This window comes from Haliotis asinina, chromosome 5 (genome assembly GCF_037392515.1).
Source record: "Haliotis asinina isolate JCU_RB_2024 chromosome 5, JCU_Hal_asi_v2, whole genome shotgun sequence".
Classification (NCBI taxonomy): Eukaryota; Metazoa; Mollusca; class Gastropoda; order Lepetellida; family Haliotidae; genus Haliotis; species Haliotis asinina.
This window is the reverse complement of record NC_090284.1, coordinates 54,057,756-54,077,068: the sequence shown is the minus strand read 5'-3', so window position 1 is coordinate 54,077,068 and position 19,313 is coordinate 54,057,756. Positions and strand designations below refer to the sequence as shown.

Here is a 19,313-nt window from a genome sequence, read left to right as displayed (position 1 = left end):
AGAAACGTGCCGCTCAGCGCGAGAGGGAAATCCACAACGCTGGTCACGTGATCGCTCAGTCTGGCCTCGGTAAGGATCGATTTGCATTGGGAGCGAGAGAGAGCTGGGTCTAGTTTTGTTCAGGAATAGATCGCCTTCTTGTGACATTGCAGAACTGCAAAGGTAAATACCATACACCCTGTTCGTCCTGTATACAAACTACCTGCATATTATCTTCAAAATAGGTGTTGTTCCGAGAAATTTTTCTACCCATCGTTGGCCACTGTTTACCTCTATTTCAATATGGTTGTCTTGACCTCGGGTGAATATGCGTCAAGATTGCACTGTTTGACAGCTTATTACGTTAAAGAGATGCATATTTCACAAGTATATTTCCCAACTACACGTGCGTCAGTCATCCAGGATTTGCTCGGTGACGTCCGTTTCTGTTAAATGTACCGTTATTTGCACGATTTTGAGTGAAATGTACAACTCCCCCACGCGATCGGGAGAGGTATTTCATGCGGAGTGCTATTTATAGCGTCTCTCCCTCAGACAATGAATTGAATGCATGTCTCAATCTCGGATCGTTCACGTACTGGTTGTTGTCCTGGTCTAAGCCAATGTTTACTTTTTCTTGCCAAAAAACGTCTTCTTTTGGAAAAGCTTATCTTATGCTGAAAGCTTGACATCACCACAGAACTTGCAACAACTTTCAGCAATACACATCTGACACATTTCAACCTTACTCCATCAGGCACGAAAACCCCGCGAAATAGCTGGTGTGTTATCGTATATAACACACTTCGGGCGAGGTACAATGTTGCAAAAGGTATCCTTTTTTTCTGTGTGATTGTACATGATGATGTCTATCACACATAGTGTTACACAAAGCATAACTCGTTTTACAATGGATCATTCATCAGCTGGTCTAATGAATATTAATTTATTATAATTTTTAGGTTCATGACTTTTTAACTTGCATATGTAAAGAAATGCTACTTTTTGCATCAAGACCGACCTAAAGATAACTTGTGAATTAAAAAAAAACCCAACCCCCAAAAAACCAAATTTAGTTTAACATGATGATGTATTAATATATTGATTCACATACATTTTTATTCCTGTGAACACATGCAGGAAGGAACTGTATTGTTAATAATGTCAGTGTCTTTATTTAATGGAATATTTTCTGTCAAGAATGCTTATGTGTGCTGCAGAGATGTTTTCATCACCTCAGACACTCCAATCAATGATTCAATCGGATGGGTCATTATTATTGAATCAGGGCTACTGGGCAAGTGAATTGCTATGGCAACAATAAATTAGCTGAAATGGATTAGGTGACCCATGACACTGTAAGCTGATGGGCTGGACACTTGGCAATGATGACTCTAATTGCTAAATAAGTATGATGCTTGCACACCTGTATAGTGTCTTGGACAGGACGCTTCAGTACACACAAACCTTGAACACACCTCATTAAGGAGTTGCGAGAAGAAATTTTGTAGTTGAATGTTATATGCTTCTAAGATGTAAAAAAATAAATCTCTAAATATTTTATAAAATCACAGCCTCATAAATGTGATAAAAGATTTTGCTGTAATGTTGCATGTTTCTAAAATTCATGAAAACATATTTCTTCAATTATATACAGAATGAAATATTCGAATTTCTTGGACAAATGATTTAAGCAGTAATATTTCTTTAGAGTGATTTTTAGTAAATGAAATCAGTTGGAACATTTGCAAAAAATATTGTTGAAAATATCTGATCTGAAATAGTTAACACACATGTTATGTATCTATATTGTGGAAATATTCAAAAATACATTTTATTTCTCTTGTATGTATTTGAAAAATTATTTTTGGTAAATATATGGTAGCAGGAGACAAACTGTTTGAAAAGTGACGAGTTACAAAACTGACCGATTTGCCGCAAAGATTTGCCATTATACAGCTGTCACAGCAGCTGTCAGATAAGCTGATGACAATGTTATTGACCTTGTGATATGTATGTAGAGTCAGCCATCAGTACTACTAGTGTACTATTCTCGCAGCAAACCACGATCCGTACAGTTCAGGTAAGATATTAACCACACTGACGGTTTAATTTGAAGAGACTCGGCGCTTGACATGTTTAGTGTGTAGGGGAAAACCAGGATCTATTTTTAACTTGTGCCGCGATGTGCTTGTGCTACTGCGCAAATGCGATGAAATGAAGAGTTGGCAAGCGATGAACAATTGTCGCGAATGTATTAATTAGTGTCAACCTGTGACACTATGTTAGTGACTTTTCGCATTGAATCACAAATCTTCATACATTGACGAGGAAGTTTGTAGACAGATAAGGGAGAAAATAGTGTCAACAAAATATATTTTTTTGATTTTGTAATTTTTTTTGTATGTTTCTAGAGCATGATTGTTAGTAAATAATAGAGTAGCTATCAGGATTATTTTTTTAAAAAAACAAACCAACATTTTACTCTGATTTTATTAGCATATTGTCTGATCTTACGCTTATGACATGTATGCCAAGGCTGTTGCTTAGAAAGCGCAGCCAGTGAGAGCTGTCGGTGTCATTATATAGAATAAGACTGCTTTAATGCTAGCTCTCAAATATACAAAAGTCAAGTGTTAAGTTTAGGACATAGGAATCTAGCCTGGCTAACATTTTGCTTCATGTTTTGGTTCTGGTAACAGCAATTTCTAAAATTAGGTTGTATAGTCAGAGATTCTGTTTTTGTTTGCATACAGTTTATAGTATTACAGTGTGCCGTCTTGTCATTGAATAACAAAGGAAAACATTTCTTGTGAATGAAAATCTGTGTAGATTTTTATTTACACCATAAAGATAATCACAAAAACTTCATATGTTCTTTACCCAGTAAACGGTCCTCAGAAAAAATATTGCAATACATATTGTTTGAAAAGCACATTGTGATATATGGTATACCATGTATTCCTAATATATACATTCCACATATGCCACATGTCGACCAACAATTTCAGTTTTTAAGTAGGTTTTCTTTGGATTCCCAAACCAAATTGTACATATGCAATATTGATCATACAGCAGTGAATTTATTTCAATATATATAAAATGCTGTACTTTGTTGTCCTTGTGACACGATTTGTATCTTGCCACAATGGCACAGGTCAGCAAGGAAATAAAATCACACGAGCAGGAAATAACTCCTGCCGCCAGCAGAATGTGGCAGTAGGTTCCACGGAAATGTCAGGCTTTTTGTCCACATTGATTGAACTGTTGAATTTATGAAACAATTTAGTTTCAGGATTCAGAAGTCATATATCTGTCAAAGGTACTGGCACCCTACTGGTGCTTATCAAGACATCTACATAGCTATTTGTCCATAAGTTTATTTTTGTTTGTTGTTTAATGCTGTACTCAGCAATATCCCAGCTATATGACATTGGTTTGTGAATAATCAGAGTGAAAAAGTTACGATGGTCCTGTGGTCCCTGGCTTGTAAAAATTCATTAGGACCACTGGTGACAACTGAATTTTGGATGTGTAGTTAAGTAAATCTATAGATGTTTAGACCTGTGAAGTACAGTCAGGACCTCTAACTATTGTCCACTCACAGGCCCTGTGGTCTAGTGGGAAATTTTGAAAGGTTTCTTTCCCTGTCAGATATGTAGCATACGATCCATTTATTGATGCCATGAGCATCAAAGAATTTGGATTATGTCCATATGTAGCATTATTTGAGTTATAAGAAAATGAATGAGTTTAATAGCTCGGCCAGACAAGTTATCGTTTCTAACCATGTTCATGTATAGGACAGATTTCCTTTGTAGGCACAGCATGAAAAGCAAATCTTATTTCTAAGGTTAAAAAATGATCTTTTCTTTTCTGTGACATGATTATTCCCCATGCCACAACCTTACTCTATTAACCAAATGCAGAACGTGAAGGCGTAGCCATCTATTTACAAGTATTATTTCTGAATGCTTCACACCCATTCTAGACATACCAGCATGCTAAATAAAGCTCTAATATCATTGATTAGGAAAGTATGATAACATATCCGTTAACATTTACGCTGTTACATGGCAACAACCTCATCGATATATGACAGCTGATTTGGGAAAACCCAGTGGGACTATTTTTAGCCCAAGCGTCGACCTTCGCTTTACCAGCAGGCTGTGACCTTGTTTTGTCTAGTTCACATGCGAGCGTTACTTTTAACCATCCCCCGCACTCAGTAGAGAAAAGTCATTACTTACTTATCACGACGATTCCTAGTAGTGTATTTTTTCACTGTTTCGCACTGCGGTATTGATTGGGTGGGAATGTGAAGGACAGTTTTACATTGCTGTACTTGAAATACAAATCAGGGCGAAAATGTTTTCCGTTTTAGTTTTCAACCGAGGAAGTTTTGACAAAGATAATATATGCAGAATTAGGAACATGTATACCTGTTTGCATCTGGTTTGATTATACTTTCTATTTTAATGTTTAGCATTATCACTATTAAAACAAAAAAACCCAAATATTAGCGGAATTTAATCTCCAGTGTATAGCCTTGGATAAAATCATTTTTCATGAGATAAAATCAAAGCAAAATGTTCAAGAATGACGGATAACTATTATGTTACACTACAGCAAATATGAAAGTATGCACAGTATGAAATGTTTTGTGAATAATCATTATGGTTTACATTTTTGTGTTACCATATTACAGCTATGCGTGTAAATTCAGCAGTCATGCAGCACACTTTGCAATGAGAGAATGAAAACTAATTAACATTGTATTAACAGCAACATCCTGTGATTCACAATGAAGTGATGTAGTAACAAATGCATGTTCAGTATATCAATCTAATTTACACAGAGTTAACAAAACTAGAGAAAGCAGTATGTAATTTTATGTAGATTATATTGATGCTACTCAGACTGACAACAACATACGTTGACTGAGAGTTGTCATCATAATGGTCTTGTGGAGAAATTATTGTTCTTGTGATTGACAACAGTGTGTGAATTAGCCACTGGCCCTTTAGCCAAAAGAAATCTTGTCAGGCCAGTAAATCTGGCCATTGGGTCATTTTGTAAATATAATCTTTGCTTAGTTTCTACATACATATTTCGTGGTGTGAATTGTTCTGTGGCTGTTAACTTTTAGGCAAAGATAGCCAGACTGACTAGCAAAATTTGGAAACAACTTTGCGCACTGGGTGTAATCATAATTGTGTGCTGAAATTATGTCACAAGACTGCAGCACGAGTTGACACATCCCCTCTGAGGTTATTCCCAAGGGCTGAACATTAGCTGATGAGTCATCACAAACATTAACGCAAGAGAATCAATTCAGTTGGATTTGTGCTGTTACGCCATGGGAATGCATACGAGAGGCACACAGTTAATACTTAACTAAGCCAGGTTAAGTGATGTTTAATGTGCACGAAGGAACATCTTTTTGAAAATGTGCAGTTTATGGAGAAATTATGAAAAATTTATTTTATTTTTGAAAATCTGAAGGTCATCATTGTGTGATAAAACAACTCAGTAGGTGGGTTTGTTTTATGCCACTGAAGTGGTTCCTTGCATTGAACAGAGTTGTGCTGAAGTATCCATTTGAGAAATAATGAATGACAAATCTCTGACTTAAAAAAAACAACAGAATTTATAAAGGATTTCTTTGTGATAACAGGATGTTTTCTTCAAGATCAAATTTTTCATAAATGTTTTTCTTTCAAACCGCAAAAGTAAATTGTTCCATACATGGATCAATTTCTTGAGACTTTTTGACAATTCTTGCTAAGCCATGTTTTGTTAAAATTAGTGGTCATCACTGTTATGTTAAAGCTGAGGAGTTTTATTGTGGAAGAGCAATGTAACACGTATCTCATTAAATCATGAGGCTAAATTTGACTGGCACGCACACCAACCTGTAGGGGAAGCCCGAGTCATACAGGTATGTCATATAAGCGTACAGGAAAAACCAATATCTATTTATAGCTTACAGTTCGTCCGTGTCCTTCGTAGCAAGGCAGTAATGGCTGTTGCATTGGCCGTTATGAAATAATACGTTCAAACTTTCTTTGAAGCTTATGACTGGCACCTGATGAATAAACTAGACCAGGCACAATAAGCTCGGCCAGGAACCCTGTCCTTTACGTAGGTAGGTAATGTTTCAACCTTGAATCATTGTATATATAAACGGTAAGATCTTGTGAGCGTTATCAGTTATTAGTCAACTGATTGCTGATGTTACGAAAAAAGTGTAATTGTGTTGATGAAAGCTGACCAAACCTCCATTCTTCTGTATAAAGCTGACATGTGGTTGTATTGAACTACATCATAAAATTCAACCAAACAGTTTAGGAGTTCCAATTCTAGACCCGTTACTCTATTCTGTTCCCGCAACAGTTTTAAGGTTTACTTTGGAGTTTGTAGTACTTGGTAAATGTTGACAACTGTATCTTATAATTGGTCAAAAACAATAAATGCACAGATGCTATAATATACATGCTTAATATTTCAAACAACAAATTCATTATGAAAAAAAAGACAAATTCAATATTTCTTACCTACTATTATCACCATCTAATCATGCTGATAGTGATTCATAGATTGATACTTGATATAATTGACAACATATGGTAGAATTATATACTTTGTTTGTTGCTTTTATTTCCTTTTAATGAAAACATGATCACTGTAATCGTGATCATTATCAAGGACATTGCACAGACCAAATTTTCATTGTGTCATAGATCATAGCATGATGTCATTGCCTTCAGATACGGTCTACACTTCCTTATAGTCATGTTAGTGACACCATAAGAAACAACTCCAACTGCTTGACGTTCACACTGTAGTCAGTCCACTAACACAAATATGTGCTCCCCAGGGCAACACAGATCTCACTGCCCCCTGTTCATATGCATTGGTTTGGAAAGGTTAAGGAAATGAGATATTTATGTTGCTATGGTTGGAGCTATGTGTGACTGACGTAGACAAAAGCTGTAGGTATGCTCAGTGTGTGTTTACAATGTATAAAGGAGTCTTTATCGTTCAGGGGTAGTCAGGCAAGGGTTATCACCTTGCAGACACCTGGGTCTAACAGGAGATCTTGCATCTGTCAACTGGAGAAGTATGTGAGATGACATGAGGCTAAGTTGTTTGAACATATGAGGAAAGATTGTCCTCTATGTTAAATGAAATTTTCTGCGAATCTTAAGCAGGTAATCTTAAGAGGTAACTGTCTCGTCATAGCTGAATTAAGATATTTATCAATTATTAGGTCTTGTCAATGCAGGTAGCTAAGTATTTCAGTTTTAGTACATTGCAGCACAGTTGGGGGTTCGTGGAAATTTATTCAAATTGGTGAAAATTGAATCAATTTTATGTATTGGTAGACCCTGGTATTTATCAATTTTGGGGTTTGGTCTGCTTGGACCTTGAGATTTTAGGTTTTGTGCTTGTTGACCGAAGTATTTTTAAGGTGCGAGGTTTAGTCATTGCTGATCCCACTTTTTGTCTTTTGGTCCAGTGGACCCAGATCTCTACCAGTATTTCTGTCTTGTCCTGGCTGAATTGGTTATTGACATATTGAGCGATCCTTGAACCTCAGCCCTGGTACTGTCTGTATTCATGCTCCATCTTGTGTTTGACATGGTTTTCAAGCTCAAGTAAGCCTCCATTATTTGAGTATACTTAGCACAAGATTAAACCTTTAGGTTCTGTATATGTCACATCAGTAGAGTATCATTTATTCATCGGTTGGTTTATGGAGGAAACACTGCCATGTTAGATTATAACAGAACTGTAATGAATCATTTGATTCATCAAAAATCAAGTGTGACACCTTAGTTTCTATTTATATAACCATGATCATTGTTTCGATTCAATATTTCAATATCTATATTAACTATTTCCACACAGCGAGAGCATAAATTTGACTCCAACTCAAGCAGTTTCTAGCTCAGAAATAAGACGAAACATGATATCCAATGAGAACTGTTGTTAGTAGACATTGCCAAACTGATGATGGATTTCACACTGAAAAGCTGACTGAAAGTTAAATATAATTTTATGTTTACGTTTGTCTGAAGAATCAAATCTAAAATGTTCAAATCGAGGGTCCAGTGAAATAGAATCAAACTGAGGTCTTAGTGAACTGTTGCAGCCCTAGGTTATAACTCACCCCCCATTGACTGTATAATTTGTTTTCTGTTCAGTTTGATTTTCATTAAGTTCACCAAGCCACATCACTAGATTAAGGACTCTTTGGGGATGGTCTTGGCTAAAATCGATTTCTCCGATTAGATCATGAAAAGATTCATTTCTGCATATCATAAATGAGCTGCAGCATAAAGACAACTTGGAACCAGTCTTTTATGAACTGAACTGTGGTTTTGAAGAACATTTGTTATCAAATAGCACTGAATGAGTTTTGTACCAACAATAAATTCAGTTTTCAGTTCCCTACTCCAGCTAATGAGGCCAGTGCCTCTGAGCGAGTTTTCATGGCAAGCAAATGATTTTCCAAGCCAACAGATTTAATTCTGTCTATTGATTTATGGTCAGGACAAATCAAACATTGAGAAAACAGATCAATGGTAGCGGATCTATTCAAAGTTTATTACAGAATCTTTTTCAATTTCGCCAAGTATGCCTGGTCATGACACCTATTAGCTTGGAGAGAGTCTTCAGGAATAAATTTGGCATTATCTCCACAGTAACAAGATGATGGCATCTGCCATTAGCTGAATGGAATCTTTACAGGAACAGAAGTCATGTTAACTTTCTTGATATGAGAAACTGTTGCTATTTCTGAAATGTGTCTTGTGACATAACAAATAGTTAACATGTAATGGTGTCTGTGGCTGAAACATTTGAATCAACTTGCCCCAGATTTTCTACATACCTTTCATGTATGTACCCCCTACAGACTAACACTTAATCTCTGAAAATACATAATGTTGAAATTCTTCTGAAATTGAAACCTGTGAATATTGACTATCAGTAACCCATGATTGTCGTAAGAGTCGACTAACAAGATTGGATGGTCATCAGCCTTGCTGACTTGGTTGACATAAGTCATCGGTTCTCTTTTGCACAGATTCATGCTCATGTGGTTCATCACTGGACTGTCTGGTCCAGACTCAGTTATTTACAGACTGCCACCATATAGTTGGAATATTGTTGTGTGCTGCATAAAATTATGCTCACTCACTCTTAAATTGAAAATGATCCCACTGAGATGGGAAATTTTAGAGCGCGAGGAGTATCTAGACTTGTTTCATTTAGATCTTCTGCATTTCATAAAGGGTTGTTGGGAAAAAAATATTGTAGTTCATGGACTGCAAGATAGACTATTGGTCTCACAGACAGTTGGTCTCCATATAGAATGTTGTATCTTAATCTTCTAAAAGCTAAACATGTTCTACTCTGCTGATTGGATTTGAAATGTGGCATATTTCTTGCACCGGACTTAGAGATTTCATAGATACCAAATCTCCATGAAATGCACAGGAAAATAAAATCTTAATACGTATGGGTGTACAGTAGATGATAGATCCATGTGTAGAGGTCATGCAATGTACTGTTAATGCAGTCATGCCCAGCTGGAGGTAAGGAGGATCAAGGAAATGCTGGGACACACAGACTACGATGTGTGGTAAAACTTTCTTAAAGATGCCTACTTAGGAAAACACAATCCTGTACTAAGGAAGTTCTTGCAACTCCAATGTTGTCAGATGTTTGGTACAGTTTGTATACAGACAAGCGTATCAGTAACAGTTAGTATGGAGTTCTATGTACCTGATAAGACATTTTCAGTCCGAAGTCTGATGAAATGTACTAAGATGCAATGAAAAAAAACTAAAATTCATATGATTATATTTAACAAATAGCTAATGTGTTTGGTTTTTTTGAGAAGTCATCTTTATTTTGGTGAAAACAAGACCTTTCATGAGGAATGCTGACTTATATATTTTCACATTGAGTGCATTCTGGAGATACACTGTAAAATACCTCTTAATTAGAAAATAAATATACATAAACTAAACACATATTTAAAAAAATACCGTTCATGTATGTTCCCGCTACAGACTAACACTTAATCCCTGAAAATATGTAATGTTGATAAATAAATCTTCTGAAATTGAAACCTGTGAATATTGACCATCAGTAACCCATGATTGTCGTAAGAGGCTAACAAGACTAACAAGATTGGGTGGTCAGCCATACTGACTTGGTTGACACATGTCATTGGTTCTCTTTTGTGCAGATCGATGCTCATGTGGTTGATCACTGGATTGTCTGGTCCAGATTCAATTATTTAGAGACTGCCACCATATAGTTGGAATATTGCTGAGTGTAAAATACCTTTTAATTAGAAAATAAATATGCATAAAATAAAGACATAATCAAAATTCCCATTATGCCTGTCAAGGGAACTAAGCTGACAATTCTTGGAGTTCCTGGTTATATGCATGCATTGAGCAAGTAATTATCCTGTCCTCACAAGGCTTTTGCAGTAAACTGACACATCAAGTCCCATCAGTTTAGTTGAGATGTAATGAAACAAGTGCTTTATGCCAAAATACTATTTTTTTCTGATTATATTTAAGAATTTGAAGTTAGTTACAAATATTTCTTATTTGTTCCAATGTTTCATGCAGTGGACAGTTGACCTGACAGGTGCATGCATGTGTGATGATCACCACTGTTTTATGCAGGATATACTCACCTTTATCGCAACACCCGGTGTGGTCACTATTTGATTCTGAAGAGGGAAAGATGAATGTGATAGCATTATAAACATACAATGGTCTCTGACACAACCCATGCTTACTGTAAGGGCGACTCAGCTAGTTGTAAGAGGTGACTATCGGGATCGGGTGGTCAGGCTAGCTGACTTGGTTGACACGTGTCATCAGTTCCTAGTCAATCAGATCGGTGTTCATGCTGTTGATCGCTGGATTGTCTGGTCCAGACTCGATTATTTACAGACCACCACCATATAGCTGGAATATTGCTGAGTGTGGGCTTAAAACTAAACTCACTCACTCACTCTTGTTGGACAATTGCTATGAATATTGAAAATGTTTTATGGCTAGTATTTAGTATAGAGCATTGTTGACTTCACTTAGGGGATAGTTACATAGTTAGTAAAACCACTCGAAATGACAGTCCAACTGCCTCAAGGAGTGAGTGTGTGAGTGAGGAGTCAAATTTTATGCATCACTCAGGAATAATCCAGCTATATGGCATGGGTCTGTAAGTGTTCAATTTCGGTCTCGAAAGTCCAGTGATCAATATCATGAGCATACATCCACACAATTGGGATATGGTCACTCATCAACCAAGTCAGCGAGCCTGAGCCGTTGGCTGCTTCTTACATTAAGCATGGGTTACTGGAGATAAATTCTAACCCCGATCTTCACTGTCATATCTCAAGGATGGTTGAATAAGCAGGGTTCACCTAGAATATGAAACCACAGGAGTCGTTACGAATCAGTGCATATTATTTTCATGAGTCATGGGCACTATTTTGTCATGCATGAGCGCAAGTTTTATTCTACACAAAACAAGAAGAATTCAAGCAGATTTGCCCAAGATGAGTTGATGAAACCAGAACATTTTCAAAATCATGAAGATTCTGTCAATTAAATCACATTATATTATGACCGTTGGTAGATTCTGTGAAATGTTTTTGTAGAAACCACTGGTTACTGATAAAAACATGTTGCATAAAAAATTACATGTCAGGGTATTATGATTTGAAAATTGCATCAGAGATAGTTACATGGAACTGAGGTATTCAATACATTTTTTGCACTGTTTTTTAAGATTTAGGGGTTTATTTATTATAGAGGTTTTTTTTTCCATCCATCAGTATGTGTTGACCCAGAAATGTGTGTCATAGACTCGTTCCATCTGGTCCCGTTGCAGAATACAGGGGTGGTAGATAGACAAGGTAAATGAAAATAGTCATGTGTGTGAAGAGCTTGTTGTACTTCAATATTTTGCCAAAAATACAGTGTCCTTTTACATTATTAAGGCGTCACCTAACAAAATAAAAACATACAAATTAAAAAGTAAATTAGGAATTGTTGATGACAAAATATATGGATGCATAAAAAATGTTGACACATTATGACGATCAAGTTGTAATATGCTTGTTGAATTTTAAGAAACAATGTTCAAATTTGGGTATGGTATATTTATAATTTTAAATATTAAAATTATGAAATACTGAACTTGAGGCACGCATGTGTTTTGTATTCTATATAGAAAAAATGTTCTGTCAAACTTGGAAACCTATTTCCATATATGGGTCTAGAGAATCAGGAAATGGGGGCACTTTCACGGTGAATTCTGTAGTGACTATTGAAAAAAAACAGCTTGTACAGCTTGTCAGGCAGTAGGTTTAATGTAAGATCGGGGGATTATCTAACATGTCCCAATCAGGCGGTTGCTTTTACAAGCTGACTTAAAGATTCATCGACTGAAATACTAATTGGCAAAATATTTTAGTTTATTTTGAGAAATTCAGGTTGTGTAAAAAGTAAATTTAGTTGTTTACCATAATTTCTGAGCATATAATGTGGGGAGGCAAAGCTTAAGTGTTTGGAATTTGTGCCAAATATGACCTATTATGGAAACTGGGTCACGTGTAATAGGGGAAAGCCAGAGAATCTATATTTAGTCCACGCTGTGGTTCATAAACAAAGCTCTTGTGCTCCAATTGCCAAAGTCTGACATGACAGTTAACCTTAATAGTGGATGGGTCTCTTGGACAAAATAAGGCTTTTTGTTAGGAGTATATGATGTCATTAGAACATAACAGTTTGGGATGAATTTTGGCAAGCTTTGCATAGAACGTAAAAGATTACAAACAGGCCAGTGTTCGTGGAGTCTTGCATTTTGAATTTAAAAGAAAATAGAATTGAAATGTTTTCAGTTTTTGAATCTCTTAAAGACTAACTCTTGTATGTGCATTTGGTGACTGTTGCCACTTACCTCAGTAGAATTAATCTGGCTTACGAAAAATATTGAGCTATATGCTTACCTTATATTTCTCATTGTCTCATGTTGCATGACTATTCTTTTTGACCTGCTTATATGTTGAATGTGGGCTCCATTGAAAGAAACAACTTCAGGATTGATGCTGAAAGAGCTATTCTGGTCAAGTGAGGCCTCATTAAAATATGTTTCAAAGTGTTCCGATGATGTTAATGGTTCTTTAGTCCAGAAATAGAATGTAAAATCGGAATGTAAGCATATCAGAATTATGTGAACAGGAAGTATTTAATGCTTTATAAGCTCTTTAAGCATGCCTCAGTTTGTGAAAGTGCTATGAAACTTACTATTTTGAAGGTGAATTACTTTTATCTTTTTATTCAAATGTAATTGATTACAAGATTCTGTGGTTCATAATTACAAAAGTCATTTGATTTTTTGAAATAATATGTGGATGATTCCCAGTCATTTCTACATCTTTGTGGTGTTATTGATATCAGTGTGCCAAATTTGTGCTTTCTTTTAAGCACAGTTGGTGTCAATGTTTCAACATCATACTTTACTGTAAGCACAGTTGTCATCAGTGTTTCAACATTGTACTCTGTTTTAAGCACAGTTGTCATCAGTGTTTCAACACATGATTTGTTTGAAGCATAGTTGCACTTGTTGCACATAACTCCATTGTAGTCAGTGTCTGAACATTGTACTATGTGTCTCAGTGTTTCAACACATACTTTGTTTGAAGCATAGTTGCACTTGTACAGAAAAACAACAACATTGTAGCCAATGTCTGAACATTGTACTATGTGTTAAACATATTTGCAGTCAGTGTTTGAATATTGTACTTTGTGATAAGCACAGTTTGCAGTGCATGTGCCAACGTCATACTTCTGTTGATGCTATATTCTTGTTCTTGCATTGTAAAAGTTTAAACATGCTGCCCAGGTACACTGTCACATGTTAAATCAAACCACATTTCAGAAAACTGTCCAGTTCTTTCTACCTGTAACATAGTATGAAAAACATTCCTTGTCATGAGGACCTTTATAATTAAGGGGATGTGTGCCCTGATTGAAAAAAACAAACAAACCTTGATATGCTAAGGTACATTCTTGTCAGGTGGGCATAACAAAGTGTTGAATCAGGACTGTTGCAAGTCACTCCTTCCTGTGCCGGTTAAATTTGAAAAAGCTATATTTCACAATAATTTTGTGATGATAGCTGGACGAACGTTAAGAGCATCATATTCTGTTACCATGGTGTCCTGGTGAGGGTTTATCTTGAAGTACAATCCAACTCCAATTGTTGCCTGTTGAGTGGAATTGTAGGTCTACTGGTTAAAGGCCCACCCACTAATTTGCGAAAACAGCTTCATGATCAGTCAGCCCTGACTGCAGTTTGCTCAGGACAACACGGATGAGGCGGGGAGGGAGCTGGCTCTGTGTGTGAGAGAGTGTGAGAGAGAGAGCGAGAGGGAGAAAAAAAGTGTGAGAGAAAGAGAGAGAGCATCAGCAGCAGCAGCAGCATCAAATCTGTTAGTCCAAAGGTAACAAAATATATACGTAAGAATGAAGATTTTTATGGATATCAGCTTCTTTATTATGAGAACACAAAGTTTCGGAGTTAATGCTTACTCCTTCATCAAGTGAATGAGAAGGGGGTATATACAGAGCTATATTTATGTGCACAGGTAAACAATAACAAAGTAACTAGTGGAATGAGTTAACAAAAGCTGGAAGCCACTATAAACAAGCACTGATAGGAAGGGGACAGTTATGATAACAATGATGGAAGCCAGTGAATGGTAAGATTATGTTTACATAACACAGATTGGGGATTAAGGACGATGTACATGATTGGGGATTAAGGATGGAAGCCAATGGTGATGACATACACATGATTGGATGAGGATAAGGAAGATGTACATGATTAGGGATGATGCTATGGATATACACAGGTAGATTGGCTATATATTGGCTTTCGTTAACTCATTCCACTTGTTACTTTGTTATTGTTTACCTGTACATATAAATATAGCTCTGTACCCCATTCTCATTCACCTGATGAAGGAGTAAGCATTAACTCCAAAACGTTGTGATCTCATAATAAAGACGTTGATATCCATAAAAATCTTCATTTTTATGTATTTTACTTCTAAATGCCCTAAATATGTACAGCATACCACAATGATTTGGCAACATGGATTCTTAGGTTCAATGGTTTTGCACGTATTTGAGCAATATTATCAGAATTTCTCATGCTTACGTTGCTTTGTCATTGAAAGCTTTGTTATGCACCTGGAAATCTTATGCCCAAACAGATACTAATTCAAAACATAATGAATGTATCACTTAAAGACAGAAAAAAAGCGATCTGATTACTTACCATGAACATTATCATAATTTGAAGATACTGAATTGCATATTTCCTTTTATGCTAATTATTGTGATTGTTTATTTGTTGTGAATATATTGGAATGATTGGTAATACCTTGGACATAAATATTCCTCATGCGAGGCCAACGCCAGGTACACTTGTTCACGTATTAGTTCATTTGTCAAAATATGTAGGATTTTATTGAATAATATGTGTTTCCAAGTTAGCCTGTCTTACGAAACTTACACGAGAAAGGGGAAAGCCAGAAAGTCTATTTTTAGACCACGCTACAGATCATAAACAAAGCCCTGGGAACACCTCTCCAGCTGTCTGCCTCATGTAGCCCCATGTCGCAAGCTGAGGGATGACCTTGAACCCTACTAGTACTGACAAGCCTAACGCAACATAAACGTTTTGCTCTACAACTAATGCTTTACTGATATTTTGTAATATACAATAGTGAAAATATGTTTGAAGTTTCTACTCCTAAAGATTGTTGACTCGAGTCAGTGATGTTAATTGTAGTCAAGGATACGAAGTACCCGTTCACATAGGACAAAAGTGACTTTTCCCGATAGGTCCAACTTGATGTCAGAGCTACTTTTGAGCTATTTGTGTAATAATGGCTGTAAAATTTCAATTTGAACTAAAGCAGAGTAGTCTTTAGGAGAATATTTTGCCTGGAATTGTCTTGTTACCAGGGTGTTGATCGTATAAGTTGATCAACTTGTTTGATAATGGCTGAAGCAAGATGCACACTTATCAGGTGGTACAGAATAACACGGTCAATCATGATCACCATTGTGATTAGGGCAGTAACCATGATAACAGGATAGTGGTCATATCCAGACACTGTTTATATTTCTCAGTTTATGAAAAAAATTGCAATCCATTTATATTAAATCACTTGAATATTTAAAATTAAAAATTGAAAATAACACTTTTATTATACTGTAGATTTATGTCTTTCTAGTGTAGAAAAGAATGGAGAGGTCAATGAAATAAAAAGAAATATGAATTATTTTTAAAAAGTTTACTTTCTTTTTAGATGTATTGTAGCTATACATCAAACTGACAAGTCTGAACAGAATACATAGACCAATCAGTTATGCTGTTCTCAATTTCAAACAATTTCATAGAATCTTTTTTCTTCATTCATGTCATGAAGGTGAAATATCTAAACTCACAAAATCTGAACTTGGTCCATCTCCTGTTCTGTTAAAAAGTTGATTTATCATTGCTGAAACAAAAAAATTATGATGCAGTATTTCTGGATTGGTTAGATCCTTGTGTTGTGACACAATTGCAATACATAATTTGTACAAGGCATCAGTAGTACTGTTTAAAACAAAATTTATTTCTTGAAATATGATATGCCTGGGTAAATTTGAACTTGTGAGATTTTGATGCCTCGCCATCCAGGTTCCAGCCATCTGCCTGAAAGGAGATAAATTTTGACAGATTGTACCTCGCATCACTCATGTGACATACAGCTTAATCCTTAATTCTGTCATGTCTGTTGTTTGAAAATAGGTTATTATTCTTCATAAGAAGCTACTCATGCAGAGTGCAGATGTTGGAAGATTTGAGCTTCATTCATGGGTCCACAAAGTGTATCACAATTGTGGTAAAAGTCAGGTGATGCCCCTACCTCTAGGAACGTTGGCTTCAGTCCTTGTCACCTTTCAGGAGGATGCGAATATATGCACGCTCTGTTCTTAAGTATTTGGGGCAGTGGGGTAGTCCAGTTGTTAAAGTGTTCACTCATCATGCCAAAGACCTGGGTTTGATTCCAATTTGGGCACAGTGTGTTTCTGGTATCTCTCACTGTGATATTGCTGTAATATTGCTAAAACTGACGTAACTTATTTTTTATAATTTTAAGTAGGTTTGCTTGAAATCTGCATTGAAGGTTTTTCTATGACATGGTGATTAAGTATTGTTTATTTGTGTTGCAGTGTGGGATGAGTTGAAGGTGATGTTATGGAGCAGGATCGAACCCAGGCTGAGGTTGGGTGGGGGCGCCCGGGGATGACGGATGCTCGTTCAATGGTAGATGCCATGCAAGACCCGGCATACCTTGCAGCAATGGCAGCTCACAGTTTTCAGAGCGCCAGTTCCCAAGCTGGACCGGTGAGCTTGCCAAGTGGCCTCCCATCCTTCAACAGCATGGTAGGGAGTCAAGCGGCTGTGGGCATGCAGGGAAGAGCTGGGTACCCTGGGGGTGGGGACATGTCGATGTTCTACCCAAATCAGGACAATGCACCAGGAGATTTCAGAAGGTCAGGCATACCCGATGCAGTCACTCCCAATGATGCGCAGCTGAACCTTAAGAGGAGGATAAGTCAGTTGGTCCAGATGCGAGCCATGCAGCAGACACTGTTCGGGGCAGGTGGAACAGGAGGACCAGGAGGAAAACCTGGAGGATTGGGAGGACAAGTTGGGGGACCAGGAGGACGCGTTGGTGGTCTAGGGGGATTCGGTGGAGCTGCGGAAAGCCCATCCCCACTGTTCCGTGCCCAGTCTTTGCCCCAGCTACCCAGAGGAGAAAACACAGGAGGAAATGTGACAGGGCTTGATGGAAAGACACAGTCACAGAAGGTAAGGCTTTGTTACATTTGCTGTTATGTCACCTGTTCTTTGTCTCTGTAAAGATTCCTAGTATATAGGCAGTGTATGAAATAAGCCCCAAACCCAGCCAGACATCAGACATCAAACTGGATTCAACCAGACCAGACACCAAGAATTCACTCAAATCTGTTGAACATCTAGAATTTGCACCAGACCATTAGGCTAGCTAGCTTTAATTTTAGATCAGATAGGCCTTAATTCATACACTGATATAGGTACGTAGTACACCATTCTTGTCATAAGAGCTTACTAGTGATCACATGCTTCGTCTCAGTTTTTAATATGATTGCTTGACATCCAGCTGCGACAAAATGCATTGTACATGATGTTACTTTTGAATATTGGTCACAGCAATCAGGAAAGTTCATCATTCAGCTGTTCCAAGAACATGTTTCGTAACTGTTACATAACCATTGGATGGCTGCAAACCTTTAGAAAGATGGAGTTGATGATTTTGGGTGAAACAGCCCCTGAGTATCCAGGGGGTGACTAAAACATAAAATGATTGGTAATAATTGCCTCCATAAGATCTGCATGGATGACTGCACTCTGTGAAGACCAGCTTCAGCTGGATCTGAATGACCGCTCTCTCCACGACCCACTGGTCATCTATTCAGGATGTGTTGTGGCACAATTATGCAAGCAGAAAGTCTGCATTAGAATTATGCCTGATGTAGTGCCAGATCCAAGACTAGACAAATGCTCTGAAAATATTTAAGTTTGATAGTTACAAGCAAACACATATGAACTGAAAGGGAGCCTTCAGGAGACCAGATATTCCTGAACTTGAGAAAGTCTAGGCTTGCTTCTTTCAGGGCTTTTACAATGCAGGGAGGGCAAGGCATTGGGGAAAATAATGTGGTTCAGCGACTGTGACTAATCCAAGACGTATTCCTGTGTTTAAACCTAATTCACTGTTTTATGACTATAGACCTACCAAAGAATGTTGGCATGCAACTCAGTAGATATGACAATTGACAGCTGTGCACTAAACCATCTGTAGATATGATATTTACTATCCCTAGATGTTACTCATTATTTAGTTTCTGCAGGTTTGACATGTTTCACTATCGGTAGGTTTTACCAACACAATGCATGTCCTAGTTGACATTGCACGTTTTACTGTCAGGAGATCTCACAAACACTTTCCTATTATTTATTATGTACATTATACAATGCTTACTCTCTGTAGATATTAGATACATTTAACTGTCCATAAATGTAACACACATTATGCTGTCTCTCAATGTTATGTTTTACCACCTGTAGATTTTACCTAATTTCTGTAGATGATACACAGGGTATCAAAAGTCCCATTGCCCGAC

At 37.0% G+C, this 19,313-nt stretch overlaps 1 protein-coding gene across 1 annotated transcript in view; it reads left to right on the top strand.

Annotated features, from left to right (window-relative positions):
• The window catches only part of LOC137284822 (methylcytosine dioxygenase TET2-like), a 45,778-nt gene continuing 26,465 nt past the window's right edge, over positions 1-19,313 (top strand). The window contains exons 1-2 of the mRNA XM_067816819.1: positions 1-162; positions 17,316-17,958. Coding sequence (XP_067672920.1) covers positions 17,341-17,958 — 618 coding nt within the window. The 5' untranslated portion in view covers positions 1-162; positions 17,316-17,340. The remainder of the gene's footprint in view (positions 163-17,315; positions 17,959-19,313) is intronic.